This window comes from Equus caballus, chromosome 1 (genome assembly GCF_041296265.1).
Source record: "Equus caballus isolate H_3958 breed thoroughbred chromosome 1, TB-T2T, whole genome shotgun sequence".
Taxonomy (NCBI): domain Eukaryota; kingdom Metazoa; phylum Chordata; class Mammalia; order Perissodactyla; family Equidae; genus Equus; species Equus caballus.
The window spans coordinates 103,320,820-103,335,100 of record NC_091684.1 but is presented as its reverse complement, the minus strand read 5'-3'; the positions used below and the strand labels follow the sequence as shown (position 1 = coordinate 103,335,100).

Sequence of the window (14,281 nt, the reverse complement as noted above, 5' to 3'; positions counted from 1 at the left end):
GCCACTATAAAGGCTGTGAGTCTGATGGGAAACCATGAAAGGTTTTGAGAAGTGATACTTTGTTTTGATAGACTCCTTTGGCTGCTGTATTGACAACAGACTGAAGCAGAGGGCGTCAGGGTAGAAGCAGAGGTGAGTGAGGCTACTGAAGTCCCGATGGGGCCCTGGACCAGGGTGTAAGCAGTGCAGCTGGTGAGACGTGGCTGGATTCTGAATTCACTCGACAAAGAGCCAAGATGATCTGTTGATGCGCTGGATATGGCATGTGAGAAAAAGGGTGGAGTTACGGATATTTCCAAAGTTTTAGACTCAGAAATCAGAAAAATGGAGTTGATACTGAAATGGAAAGATTTTTGAGAGAACGAGATTTGAGGGTGAAATGCTCAGCTCTGGATATTAAGTTTGAAATCCTGGTCAGACATACAAGTGAAGATGTCAAGTAGGCAGCTGGAGGGGTGATTCTGGAATTCAGGGGAAAGGTCTGAGCTAGAGAAACGTATTTGGAAATTATCAGCAGAGATGATATTGAAAGCCTTGGGATTACAGGTTAATAGTTTACTGCTGACATTTGTAAATTCCATTTTTCTTTCTTTTTTAAACATTGGCCCTGAGCTAACATCCGTTGCCAATCTTTCTTTTTCTTCTCCTTCTCCCCAAAGCCCCCCAGTACATAGGTGTATATTCTGGTTGTAGGTCCTTCTAGTTCCTCTATGAGGGATGCCGCCTCAGCACGACTTGATGAGCGGTGCTAGGTCTGCCCCCAGGATCCGAACTGGCAAAACCCTGGGCTGCCGAAGTGGAGTGTGTGAACTTAACCACTCGGCCATGGGGCTGGCCCAGTAAGTTCCATTTCTGACAGGGTCTTAGCACTGATCCTTCACATTGCCAGGCTGATCAAAAACCTCAAGCTGATAAAAACACCTGAGCAAGCTTCCTGACCCCAATCACCTCCCTTGATGGTTCACCTTTAACTGCTCAGTCAGCATTATTCCACCTCACTGAGTCCAGACATAGTTTATTAGGTTACCAGACATTTTAATCAAAAGCATGTCAGTGTCTTGTGCAACAAACTGAACACGAGAAAGATATGGACTTTGGGTATGGCGATTTCACTTTTAGAGAAATTTGTCATGCATTATTAGACTGTGGCTTTTGACCTTCTAGCCTTTGACTCTATGTGGGCTGAGCTGCCTGAGGGTCACCATCAGCTGCTGACGATAACCAGAGCTTGTGTGTACTTGAATGACGGCACAGGAGGCTGGGCTAATAGTCCAGGTGGCCACGTTAGCTGTTGCCAGAAAGAGGGAGCCTGAACGAGCTATTCTAAAACAAGTTCTTCTTTTTGATAGACAACTTGTTTTCCCCTGGATTATAGATAATTCCACAAATCAAAGCCACTCTCAATTGGTTACGTTTACTGCATATTTTACAAATCTTATTAAAAGGTAGGTCAGAAAATAAAATTGTTCAAAGTTACATGCTATAAGGAAGATGTTTTTTCCTTTTCCTGGCCAAGGCTGCCTCGATAATGGTCCAGATTGCAACCACTGGGGTTAGTAGTTAACCAAGGTTGAGTTACATGGAGAAGGACTTGGCTCCATCCACCCATCTGTCTGGGCATTGCTGATTCAAGGCCATGGTCTGAGGAAATTCCAGTCCTGCTTGGGGGTGCTCCTTTGGCTGACCTGCACTCAGCTTTCTTGCTGAATTACTCACCTTTCACAAACTTTTTCCCCCTTTAATTTATTTCATTTAATTAATTTAAATTCATTCAAGGGCTATGCTTTAAACACCTGCCATGGGCCAGGACCGTGCAGGGTGACACCCGCAGGCTCTCTGCCTTCACCAGGACCGTGCTGGGCGACACCCGCAGGCTCTCTGCCTTCACCAGGACTCTGCTGGGCGACACCTGCAGGCTCTCTGCCTTCACCAGGACTCTGCTGGGCGACACCTGCAGGCTCTCTGCCTTCACCAGGACTCTGCTGGGCGACACCTGCAGGCTCTCTGCCTTCACCAGGACTCTGCTGGGTGACACCTGCAGGCTCTTTGCCTTCATGGAGAGGCACAGCATAGGGACTCGCCAGGGTGTATGTCTCAGGTTCAGGTACACCCATATCAAGTAAACGTTCAGCTGAAACAATGTTATGGCATTTTTGAAGTTTTTGAAGTTCATACAGCTCTAGATGTTTTCAAATCTACTCTGGATGATCAAACCAGCAAAACGCTCACATAGGGGCCCTATGACACTGCTCCTTGGTAGAACTACCTTTACTGAACTGAGCCTGGGAAGGATGCTGCTGACTTATATGAAGGACGCCGTAACAAACAGCTCTGTAAAACCCTTCACGCTGTTCACCAGGATGATTCTGTTACGTTCACCAGCAGTACACCAGGTGGTAGGCTCTTTAAGGACATCTTTTTATTTCTAATGCCTTAAAGAATGCCTGGAAAATGTTCACTAAGTGAATGAAAGTGACCATATAATGTTAGTAAATGGTTGATTTGGGTGTATATAGTTGAAATGTGATAATCTTGTTTATTAAATTCTGCCTTATCCTAGAAATACAACCAGATCACTTGGAAACAGGTCCTCAAGAAAAAGCAAAATAGTGGTATAGACATAAAATGGAGGCACAAATGAGGCAAATACAAAAATACATATTGCAAAGCCCTGTGCACTTACAGGTAAAACATGTATTTCTAAGCTTTCTGGCAACCCTCTGAGGAAAACATGGTAAGTTGCATAGTCCACAGTGTCTATTAGATAAAAACAAAACAAAATAAAACTAAATTTCTAAAAGAAACAGAACTATTTCTGACATGAAGGCAAGAAAGAAATATGTCTTAAGGGCCCTCTCCTGGCCAGCTCTCTTTCAAGACGAGAAGGGGGAAGAGGTCAGAGTGGCAGAGACAGCAGGCTAAGGAAAAGTCCATGCCTGGCTCTACTCACACTCAGACGAACATAAGGAGCGACCCTGAGTTTGAAGACTTCTAAGATTTTGTGACAGTTTCTAACTTTTCCTCACATTTGCAATTCCTATTCCACTTGTGTCCTTGTCGTAATCAGCCGTATACATTCTTATGTGTCAACACTGCCAACTGTCCCCTGGCATCCATTATTTTCTTCTTTCTTTCATTAAGAGATTATTCCTCTCAATTTTTCCCCGTTAGAGCTGTGCAGCTAGAGACTGTGTTTTCCAGCTTCCTTTACAGCCAGACGTGGCCGTCTGAGCAAGGTCTTGCCGCTGGAACGAATGCAAGTGTCGGTGATGGATGCCGCTTCCTCTCTGTCGGCCTGGAGGACGCACAGGTGCGGCTGACCCAGAGCTCGCTTTGTTTTCAGATAAGCAGACAAGGGGAGCACTCAAGGAGGGCAGGACGTGAAGCAGGAACCTGGGTCCCCAGAGCAGAGCAGTCTACCCACCTCGAACCCTCTGCCTGCCTCTCGATTGTTTCAAAAGGAAGAAAGAAACTTCTATATTATTTGAGACATGGTATTTACAGCTTCCTTTATTCAACAGTTTAGCCTGTATTCTAATCAACAGAATTAGAAAATCTTAAAAAGGTGGTATGTTTGCTTCAGGGTCCAACCAATTGAAAGAGACTGAGAGAATATAACTTTGTTCTGTGAAATACGAAGGGAAGAAATTTCTCAAAGGGAGATATACAAGAGCTACAAAAGAAATGATGGGAGTGGCCCAGGGATCACCCTAGGACTTAAAAGTGTCCTAAAGGAGACTTCTGGGTGATACCCAACATTTAAGCAGAAATAGAAACGACATTCAAAATCAAAATGAATGGAAAATCTTTACATTAAGAAAAACACATTATTAAGCTTGGATTTTTCTATAATTGATTCTGACAATTTTAACAACACGAGATGTTACAGATCTTATGTAGTCTAGCAGAGTCAAACCAGAGCTGTTGAAACTTTAAGTTGTTCTGTTGACTTACGTTTCATGGGTGCCAAAAAAGAAGATAGGATACTTGTTTGCTGGAGGCTTCACAGCTCCCTCTGGGAGTTCATCAATCTATTAAGGATAAATTAGTTATTAAATATTCAGTTAAATCAGGTAAAATGGCATAAACATGACATAAACATTGTTCTGATAATTTATTGCTAATTTCAAAATAAAATTACTTTAACCAAAATCCCAATAGTTTTTCTTTTCTTGAACATTACAGAATGATTCTAAAGGTCACATTTGGCCCATGACATGAAGAGTAACACTGTAAATTGATTATAACCATATGGTAATACATAATCAGGAGACAAAACTACTCATTTCCTTCAAGTGAATAGAATTATTCCTTGGAATCTGTCCTAGTGAAATAATGCAAAAGAATTAAAAAAGAAACAAAAAGATGCACTTTTTGGGGATAACAGAGAATTTTACACACACGTGCACAACCCTAGAAACATAAGTGTTGCAAGATAGAGGAATTATGGAAAACTAACTCAAAATATTATGTAGTCATTAAAAGATATCGTCTCTTGCCTAGACTACTGCAAGTCACTCTCTCCACCCATTTAAGCTAGAATTACCTTTTAAAATGCGTATTTCATTATGTCACTTCCTTGCTTCAGATCATTCTATAGCTTCTAGCTGTGCATCTGAAACCTCTGGAGCTTTTTAAAAATCAAGAGCCTTCACAGAGAAAGGTGCAAAAATGTGGAGACTAAACAACACGCTTCTGAACAAACAATGGATCATTGAAGAAATTAAAGAAGAAATCAAATTTTATCTGGAGACAAATGAAAATGAGAACACGACATACCAAATCATTTGGGATGCAGCAAAAGCAGTCCTAAGAGGGAAATTCATCGCAATACAGGCTCACCTCACTAAACAAGAAAAAGCTCACATAAGCAACCTCAAACGACACCTAACAGAACTAGAAAAAGAAGAACAAACAAAGCCCAGAGTCAGTAGAAGGAGGGAAATAATAAAAATAAGAGCAGAAATAAACAATATTGAAACAAAAAAGACAATAGAAAGGATCAATGAAACAAAGAGTTGGTTCTTCGAAAGAATTAACAAAATTGACAAACCCCTAGCCAGACTCACCAAGAAAAGAAGAGAGAAATCGCAAATTAATAAAATTAGGAATGGGAGAGGAGAAATCACAACAGATACCAATGAAATACAAGAGATCATAAGAGAATACTATGAAAAACTATATGCCAACAAATTGAACAACCTGGAAGAAATGGACAAATTCCTAGACTCCTACAATCTCCCCAAGCTGAATCAGGAAGAAATGGAGAATCTGAATAGGCCAATCACAAGTAAGGAAATAGAAACGGTAATCAAAAACTTCCCCAAAAATAAGAGTCCAGGACCAGACGGCTTCTCTGGAGAATTCTACCAAACATTCAAAGAAGACTTAATACCTATTCTCCTCAAACTGTTCCAGAAAATTGAGAAAGATGGAGTACTCCCTAACACATTCTATGAAGCCAACATCACTCTGATCCCCAAACCTGACAAGGACAACAAAAAGAAGGAGACCTACAGGCCGATATCACTGATGAACATAGATGCAAAAATCCTCAACAAAATTTTGGCAAACCGAATACAGCAATACATTCAAAAGATTATACACCATGATCAAGTGGGATTTATACCAGGGACACAGGGATGGTTCAACATCCGCAAGTCAATCAACGTGATACACTACATCAACAAAATGAAAAAGAAAAACCACATGATCATCTCATTAGATGCAGAGAAAGCATTCGACAAGATCCAACACCAATTTATGATAAAAACCCTCAATAAAATGGGTATAGAAGGAAAGTACCTCAACATAATAAAGGCCATATATGACAGACCCACAGCCAACATCATACTCAATGGACAAAAACTGAAAGCCATCCCTCTGAGGACAGGAACAAGACAAGGGTGCCCACTTTCACCACTCCTATTCAACATAGTACTGGAGGTGCTGGCCAGACCAATTCGGCAGGAAAAAGAAATAAAAGGAATCCAAATAGGTAACGAAGAAGTAAAACTCTCGCTGTTTGCAGACGACATGATCTTATATATAGAAAACCCCAAAGAATCCATAAAAAAACTATTAGAAATAATCAACAACTACAGCAAAGTAGCAGGGTATAAAATTAAAGTGCATAAATCAGTAGCATTTCTATACACTAACAATGAACTAACAGAAAAAGAACTCAAGAACTCAATCCCATTCACAATCGCAACGAAAAGAATAAAATACCTTGGGATAAACTTAACCAAGGAAGTGAAGGATCTATACAATGAAAACTACAAGACTTTCTTGAAAGAAATTGACGATGACATAAAGAGATGGAAAGACATTCCATGCACATGGATTGGAAGAATAAACATAGTTAAAATGTCCATACTACCTAAAGCAATATACAGATTCAATGCTATCCCAATCAGAATCCCAAGAACATTCTTCACAGAAATTGAACAAACAATCCTAAAATTCATATGGGGCAACAAAAGACCGCGAATTGCTAAAGCAATCCTGAGCAAGAAAAACAAAGCCGGCGGAATCACAATCCCCGATTTCAAAACATATTACAAAGCTACAGTGATCAAAACAGCATGGTACTGGTACAAAAACAGGTCCACAGATCAATGGAACAGAATTGAAAGCCCAGAGATAAAACCACACATCTATGGACAGCTAATCTTCGACAAAGGAGCAGAGGGCCTACAATGGAGAAAAGAAAGTCTCTTCAACAAATGGTGCTGGGAAAACTGGACAGCCACATGCAAAAGATTGAAAATTGACCATTCTTTTTCACCACAGACCAAAATAAACTCAAAATGGATCAAAGACCTAAAGATTAGGCCTGAGACAATAAGTCTTTTGGAAGAGAATATAGGCAGTACACTCTTTGACATCAGTTTCAAAAGAATCTTTTCGGACACTATAACTCCTCAGTTGAGGGAAACAATAGAAAGAATAAACAAATGGGACTTCATCAGACTAAAGAGCTTCTTCAAGGCAAGGGAAAACAGGATTGAAACAAAAAAACAGCTCACTAATTGGGAAAAAATATTTACAAGCCACTTATCCGACAAAGGGTTAATCTCCATAATATACAAAGAACTCACACTGCTTAACAACAAAAAAACAAACAACCCGATCAAAAAATGGGCAGAGGACATGAACAGACATTTCTTAAAAGAAGATATGAATATGGCCAATAGACACATGAAAAGATGTTCATCATTGCTAATCATCAGGGAAATGCAAATCAAAACTACACTAAGATATCACCTTACACCCGTTAGATTGGCAAAAACATCCAAAACCAAGAGCGACAAATGTTGGAGAGGTTGTGGAGAAAAAGGAACCCTCATACACTGTTGGTGGGAATGCAAACTGGTACAGCCACTATGGAAAACAGTATGGAGATTTCTCAAAAAGTTAAAAATAGAAATACCCTATGACCCAGCCATCCCATTACTGGGTATCTATCCTAAGAACCTGATATCAGAAATCTCAAGAGTCCGTTGCACCCCTGTGTTCATCGCAGCATTATTTACAATAGCCAAGACGTGGAACCAACCTACATGCCCAGAAACTGATGATTGGATAAAGAAGATGTGGTATATATACACAATGGAATACTACTCAGCCATAAAAAAAGACAAAATTGGCCCATTCACAACAACGTGGATGGACCTCGAGGGTATTATGTTAAGCGAAATAAGCCAGTCAGAGAAAGACGAACTCTATATGACTCCACTCATAGGTGGAAGTTAGTATATTGATAAGGAGATCAGATCGGTGGTTACCAGGGAAAAGGGGGGGGTGGGGGGAGGGCACAAAGGGGGAAGTGGTGTACCCACAACATGACTAACAAAAATGTACAACTGAAATCTCACAAGGTTGTAATCTATCATAACATTAATAATAAAAAAAAAAATCAAGAGCCTTCAGCCCCTCCCCAGACCTGCCAATGCTCACGCACAGTGAGGCTGAGAGCCTCTGCCAGGATGAGGTCCAAATCCTTAATGAGTTATACGGCCACATACACACTACTCCTGAGAATGATTCAAGAAATGGTCCTTAACTCCCAAGTCTCCATCTGTAGCCCCAACCTTTCCTCTGAACTTCAGGCATCAAATCACAAACATCTACACACAATCTCCACTTACAGGTCCTACAAGCAGCTTAAAGTAAAGGCAAGAGACAGACAGAAGAGGCAGACTTGGAGCTCAGAGAGCAAGGAAAAGGTCTGGTATCCAGTCTCGTGAAGAATCTGCAGGCCTTCTTAATGAACAGTGGCAGCGGCCCGAGGACTACCGCACACACAAGTTCATGTCCGAGCTGAACGAGCCGCATCACAGCGGTGCCTGGGGCACTGGGAAAAGACGGCCTTGGAGTCTAGAAACTTGTTGTCACGTCCTTGATTCCAATTGTGGCATGGAAGGTGTCACAATCTCTTGGGGCCCTGACTTTCACATCTGTAATATGTGAAACCTCTAGGTTTCCTTCAGCCCTGAAATTCCATGGCTTGTCTAAAACTGAACCAATTTTCTCTGAATCTGTTTTTGTTTTCTATCTTACTTATTGGTATATTCCGTTACCAAGAAAGAAACCTTAATCTTTTTATTTCCTCAAGCCCCATATTCATTTTTTCACCAAATTCTACCAATTCAGCTCCTGAAATGTCTCTCAAATTAATCACTATTCCCATTACTGTATTTAGTTCCGTTACTCCAGTGCTCCCGATCTTTTGACAAGGCCATTCCACCAGCCTTTCAAAGTCGCTCCTTGTCTGCAGGCTTCCCGTTACCTACTACACAACTTCTGTGAAAACCTTGTATGTGTTATAATCAACGCTACCCTACAAAGACAACTGAAAAATGAATAATTTCATTTTGAATAAATTCAATTATATATGTATAATTGTGGTAAAACCCCAAAATTTCCATCTTAACTATTTTTAATGTACAGTTCAGAAGTGTTAAGAATATTCGCATCATTGTGAAACGGATCTCCAGAAAACGAACATATTTTAAATGAACAAAAAAATAGAACTTAAAATGCAAAGGGGTAAGTTTATGTATGTGGTAGACACTGAATTACTAGTTGACAAAACACCATCGCATCATGTTTTCTTCACTCTTATGAGAAAACTAAAAGTGAACATTAAAAAACCTTTTCACACTTTTCTTTCAAACAAAAACACAACTTCGGCTTAAATCTTCCTTTGCCATAATGTCACATAACTAATGTCCACTGCAGAGGGTGCAAACTGATGGCCCTCGGGCAATTTCTGGCCTGAAGACATGTGTTGTTTGGCTCATAGTGATTTTTAAAAATTGAATTAGTTATCAACGCTTTAAAACTGGAAGACTCACATTAAAATACAGATTAACAGCTTCTGTGAAAAAAATATTGAAGATAGGGATAAGCAAGACTAAGCCCGCATCCCCACAAGGCAACAATTAGCACAAGCAGATCCACAGTTACACCTTAGACAGGTGTGTGCCCCCCACCCTGGCTGGACAACGCTGTAAACGACCGCTCTCCTCCTTTACATTGCGGGCCTGGCCCCTCGGGGTGTTTGAGTTCACGCGCCCTATAATAAATATCGTCAAACCCAGTAACTGGCCTTATCCGCGTGCTGGTTCCCTCGTGGAGGTGTTAAATGACGTGCTGACGTGCACACCTCATGTTTCACTGCTTCGCTTTAACTTCTTTGAAGACTATGCCTGGACGCACCGGGACCTGTGCTGAGCTCTTCAGTGGAGACAGCTTCCCGAGCTGGGGAGCGTGCACCTCTCAGGAGCCGGTGGGTCTTTTTTTGGCTCCTAGAGTGAACACCAGTGGCAACAGAACTTTATCTTCAGAGTTTTTGTTTTGCTACTGTTTCTGTTTTCCCGACTTTGTGTTTTGACTTCTGTTTCTGGCTCTCGGCTATGTGTGGTTGCTTCTGGTTCGCAGACAGTGTTCTTCCCCAGGACGGGGTGATGGAGACCTTTGGGTGTGACGCGGCGAAGAACCCATGCATTAATCTTTTGGTTTGTAGAATACATCTTGCTTCTACTGGCAAGAAGAAAAGCCCTCGATGGCCAGATCCCTGCGTGTATTCTGTTTTCTTTAACCTGTAGCTGAACTCTCAGACCTGAGGCTGCAAGCTCCCTGTGGGTCCACACTCGAGAGCCTTCACCCTCTTGTGTGCGTTTGAAACATTGTCCTATTTCTAGAAAGGGTATTAACAAATTAGATATAAATCTCTTAAAAGAGCTCTGTTTTTATTGGTTTATAGATATTAATAAGACTTACAAAAATCTAACCTAAAGGAACCTAAGAATCCTCAGGAAATAAAAAAGTGAATATAGAATACTTTAAATGCGGTGCCCTTTTTGTTATTGTTCTTTATTTGTCTGCTTTGCTCACTGCAGAGACACACAGGGCAGGTCACTTAGAACCCGAGGCTCCAGCCCTGGGAGTCCACAAGGCCACGGCTCCATGGCCTTGGGCCTGGAGGGAGGCATCCTCAAGGCTCCCTGGACCTTCACCAGCACTGTCACCTGGGGACTCCTCAGAAATGCCAGTTCTGAGCCAGCCCTGATAGCCTAGTGGTTAAAGTTCAGTGCTCGCACGGCTTCACTGGTCCAGGGTCACTTCTTGGTTGCAGAACCACACCACCCGTCTGTCAGGAGCCATGCTGTGCAGTGGCTCACAGAGAAGAACTAGCACGACTTACAACTAAGATACACAACCACATCTGGGACTTTGGGGAGGGAAAAAAAATAGAAAAAAGAGAAAGATTGGCTCAGGGTGAATCTTTCCCTGCAAAAGAAAAAAAAGAAATGCCAGTTCTCAGTCCAGAATTCAGACCGACTGACTCACTTTGGGGTTAGGCCCAAGAGTCAGCATTTTAAGAAGCCTCCAGCTGACTCTGGTTGTAAGTCATTGTAAGACATCGCACCCTCTTGCTGTGGTTCCTGTTGACGGGTTGCCTCTGTCTCTTGTGATTAACATGAGTCTCTCTAAATCTGCAGGATTTTTGCATGAAGGTTGCAAAAATGCATCAGTGCATTGTTTGTTTTCCTAATATTTAAAAAATATATATAAATATGAAAGTTTCTGTTTTTATTAAAGGAGTACCATACCATATTAAATGTGGTGGCCTTTTAAGGAAAAACCCTTCTCACAGAAACTGTTAGCTCACATGCACTTTTTTTTATTGAGGTAACACTGGTTTACACCATTATATAAATTTCAGGTGTACATCATCATATTCAATTTCTGTGTAGAGAACAACACATTCACCACCCAAAGACTAATTACCATTCATTGCCACACACATGCCCTGGCTGGTAACCACCAATCTGACCTCTGTAACTGTCTTCTGTCTGCTGTTTTTACCTTCTGTTTGTGAGTGAGGTCACATGGCATTTGACTTTCTCCGTCTGAGTTATCTCACTTAGCCTAATGCCCTTAATGTCCATCCATGTTGTCACAAAAGGCAAGGTTTCATCTTTTTTTTATAGCTGAGTAGCATTCCATCGTGTATATATATATATATATGTAGTGTCCCTTGATGGGCACTTAGGTTGTTTTCAAGTTTGGCTATTGTGAATAATGCTGCAATGAACATAGAGGCGATGCATATATCTTTATGCATTCGTGTTTTGATGATCTTTGGATAAATACCCAGCAGTGGAATAGCTGGATCATATGGTATTTGTATTCTTAATTTTTTGTGGAATCTCCATACTGTTTTCCATAGTGGCTGCCCAGTTTGCATTCCTGCCAGCAGTGTATGAAAGTTCCCTTTTCTCCACACCCTCTCCAACACTGATTATTTCTTGTCTTGTTAATTATAGCCATTCTGACGGGCGGGCGTGAGGTGATATCTCATTGTGGTTTTGATTTGCATTTCCCTAATAATTAGTGATGTTGAAGACCGTTTCATGTTCCTGTTGGCTATCTGTGTATCTTCTTTGGAAAAATGTTCAGATCTTTTGCCCAATTTTTTTTTTTTTTTTGGTGAGGAAGATTGGCCCTGAGCTAACATCTGTTGCCAATCTTCCCCTTTTTGCTCGAGGAAGATTGTCACTCACCTAACATCTGTGCCAATCTTCCTCTATTTTATGTGGGATGCTGTCACAGTGTGGCTTGAGGCTTGAGGAGTAGTGCCATGTCCATGCCTGGGATCCAAACCCGTGAACCCCAAGCCGCCAAAGCAGAGTGCATGAACTTAACCACTATGCCACTGGGCTGGCCCCTCTTTTGCCCATTTTTTGATTGGGTTGTTTCTTTGTTGTTGAGATGTATGAATTCTTTATATATTTTGGATATTAACCCGTATCAGATAAATGGTTTGCAAATATCTTCTCCCAATTTTTAGGCTGTCTTTTTGTTTCGTTGATGGTTTCCTTTGCTGGGCAGAAGCTTTTTAGTTTGATGCAGTCCTGTTTGATTTTCTTTTGTTTCCCTTGCCTGGTCAGACATGGCACTTGAAAATTTGCTGCTAAGACTGATGTCAAAGAGCATACTGCCTATGTTTTCTTCTAGAAGTTTCATGGTTTCAAGTCTTACATTTGAATCTTTAATGCATTTTGAGTTGATTTTTGTGTATGGTGTAAGATAATAGTCTACTTTCATTCTTTTGCACGTGGCTGTCCAGTTTTCCCAACATCATTTATTGAAGAGACTTTCCTTTCTCCATTGTGTGTTCTTGGCTCCCTTGTTGAAAATTAGTTGTCCATAGATGTGTGGATTTACTTCTGGGCTCTCAATTCTGTTCCATTGATTGGTATGTCTGTTTCTGTGCCAGTCCGATGCTGTTTTGGTTACTATAACTTTGTAGTATATTTTGAAATCAGGGAGTGTGATACCTCCAGTTTTGTTCTTTCACCTCAGGATTCCTTTGGCTATGCAGGTCTTTTGTTGTTCCATATAAATTTTAGGATCCTTTGTTCTATTTCTGTGAAAAATGTTGGAACTTTGATAGGGATTGCACGGAATCTGTAGATTGCTCTAGGAAGTATGGACATTTTACCTATGTCAGTTCTTCCAATCCAAGCATATGGAATATCTTTGCATTTCTTTGTGTCTTCTTCAATTTCTTTCAACAATGTTTTATAGTTTTCAGCGTACAGGTCTTTCCCCTCTTAGGTTAAGTTTATTCCTAGAAATTTTTTGTTGTTGTTGCAATTGTAAATGGGATTGTATTCTTAATTTCTCTTTTTGCTACTTCATTAAGTGTATAGAAACACAACCGATTTTTATACATTGATTTTATATCCTACAACTTTACTGAATTCATTTATTATTTCTGATAGTTTTTTGGTGGATTCGTTGGTGTTTTCTATATATAAATCATGTCATCTGTAAATAGTGGGTTTCACTTCTTCCTGTCCAATTCGAATCCCTTTTCTTTCTTTTTCTTGCCTGATTGCTCTGGCTAGGACTTCCAATACAATGTTAAACAAGAGTGGTGAAACTGGGCATCCTTGGTTCCTCTTCTTTGAGGGATAGCTTTCAGTTTTTCTCCATTGAGAATGATATTTGCTGTGGGTTTGTCATATATGGCCTTTTATTATGTTGAGGTATTTTCCTTCTATACTCATTTCATTTAGAGTTTTTATCATAAATGGATGCTGTATCTTGTCAAACGCTTTCTCTGCATCTATTGAGATGATCATGTGATTTTTATTCTTCGTTTTGTTAATGTGATGCATCATGTTGATTGATTTGTGGATGTTGAACCATCCCTGCTTCCCTGGAATAAATCCCACTTGATCATGGTGTATGATCTTTTTAATGTATTGTTGTATTCAATTTGCTAGTATTTTGTTGAGGATTTTTGCATCGATGTTCATCAGTGATATTGGCCTGTAATTTTTTCTTGTCCTTGTCTGGTTTTGGCATCAGGGTGATGTTGGCCTCGTAGAAGGAGTTAGGAAGCTTCCGCTCCTCTTTGGTTTTTGGAAGTTTGAGAAGGATGGGGATTAAGTCTTCTTGGGATGTCTGGTAGAATCCACCAGGGAAGCCATCAGATGCATTTGTACATGAGAATCCAAATTTAAGTAATCAAAGTAAATTCTTGAACAAATGGTTACTAATTCTGGCTTAAAAACAGCTATTTCTCTGTGTCTGGATTTAATCATTGTAGACTGTAATAAAGCAAATGTTTCATCTTTTTATTTATTTTTTAATTGAGATAATGATAGGTTACAACCTTGTGAAATTTCAGTTGTACATTATTGTTAGTCATGTTGTAGGTGCACCCCTTCACCTTTTGTGCCCACCCTCCACCCTC

The 14,281-nt window shown here is 40.5% G+C and overlaps 1 protein-coding gene across 1 annotated transcript in view; it reads right to left on the bottom strand.

The window, feature by feature from the left end:
* The window catches only part of HDGFL3 (HDGF like 3), a 66,995-nt gene that overhangs the window by 16,678 nt on the left and 36,036 nt on the right, over positions 1 to 14,281 (bottom strand). Inside the window, exon 2 of the mRNA XM_023649413.2 lies at positions 3,955 to 4,031. Coding sequence (XP_023505181.1) covers positions 3,955 to 4,031 — 77 coding nt within the window. The remainder of the gene's footprint in view (positions 1 to 3,954; positions 4,032 to 14,281) is intronic.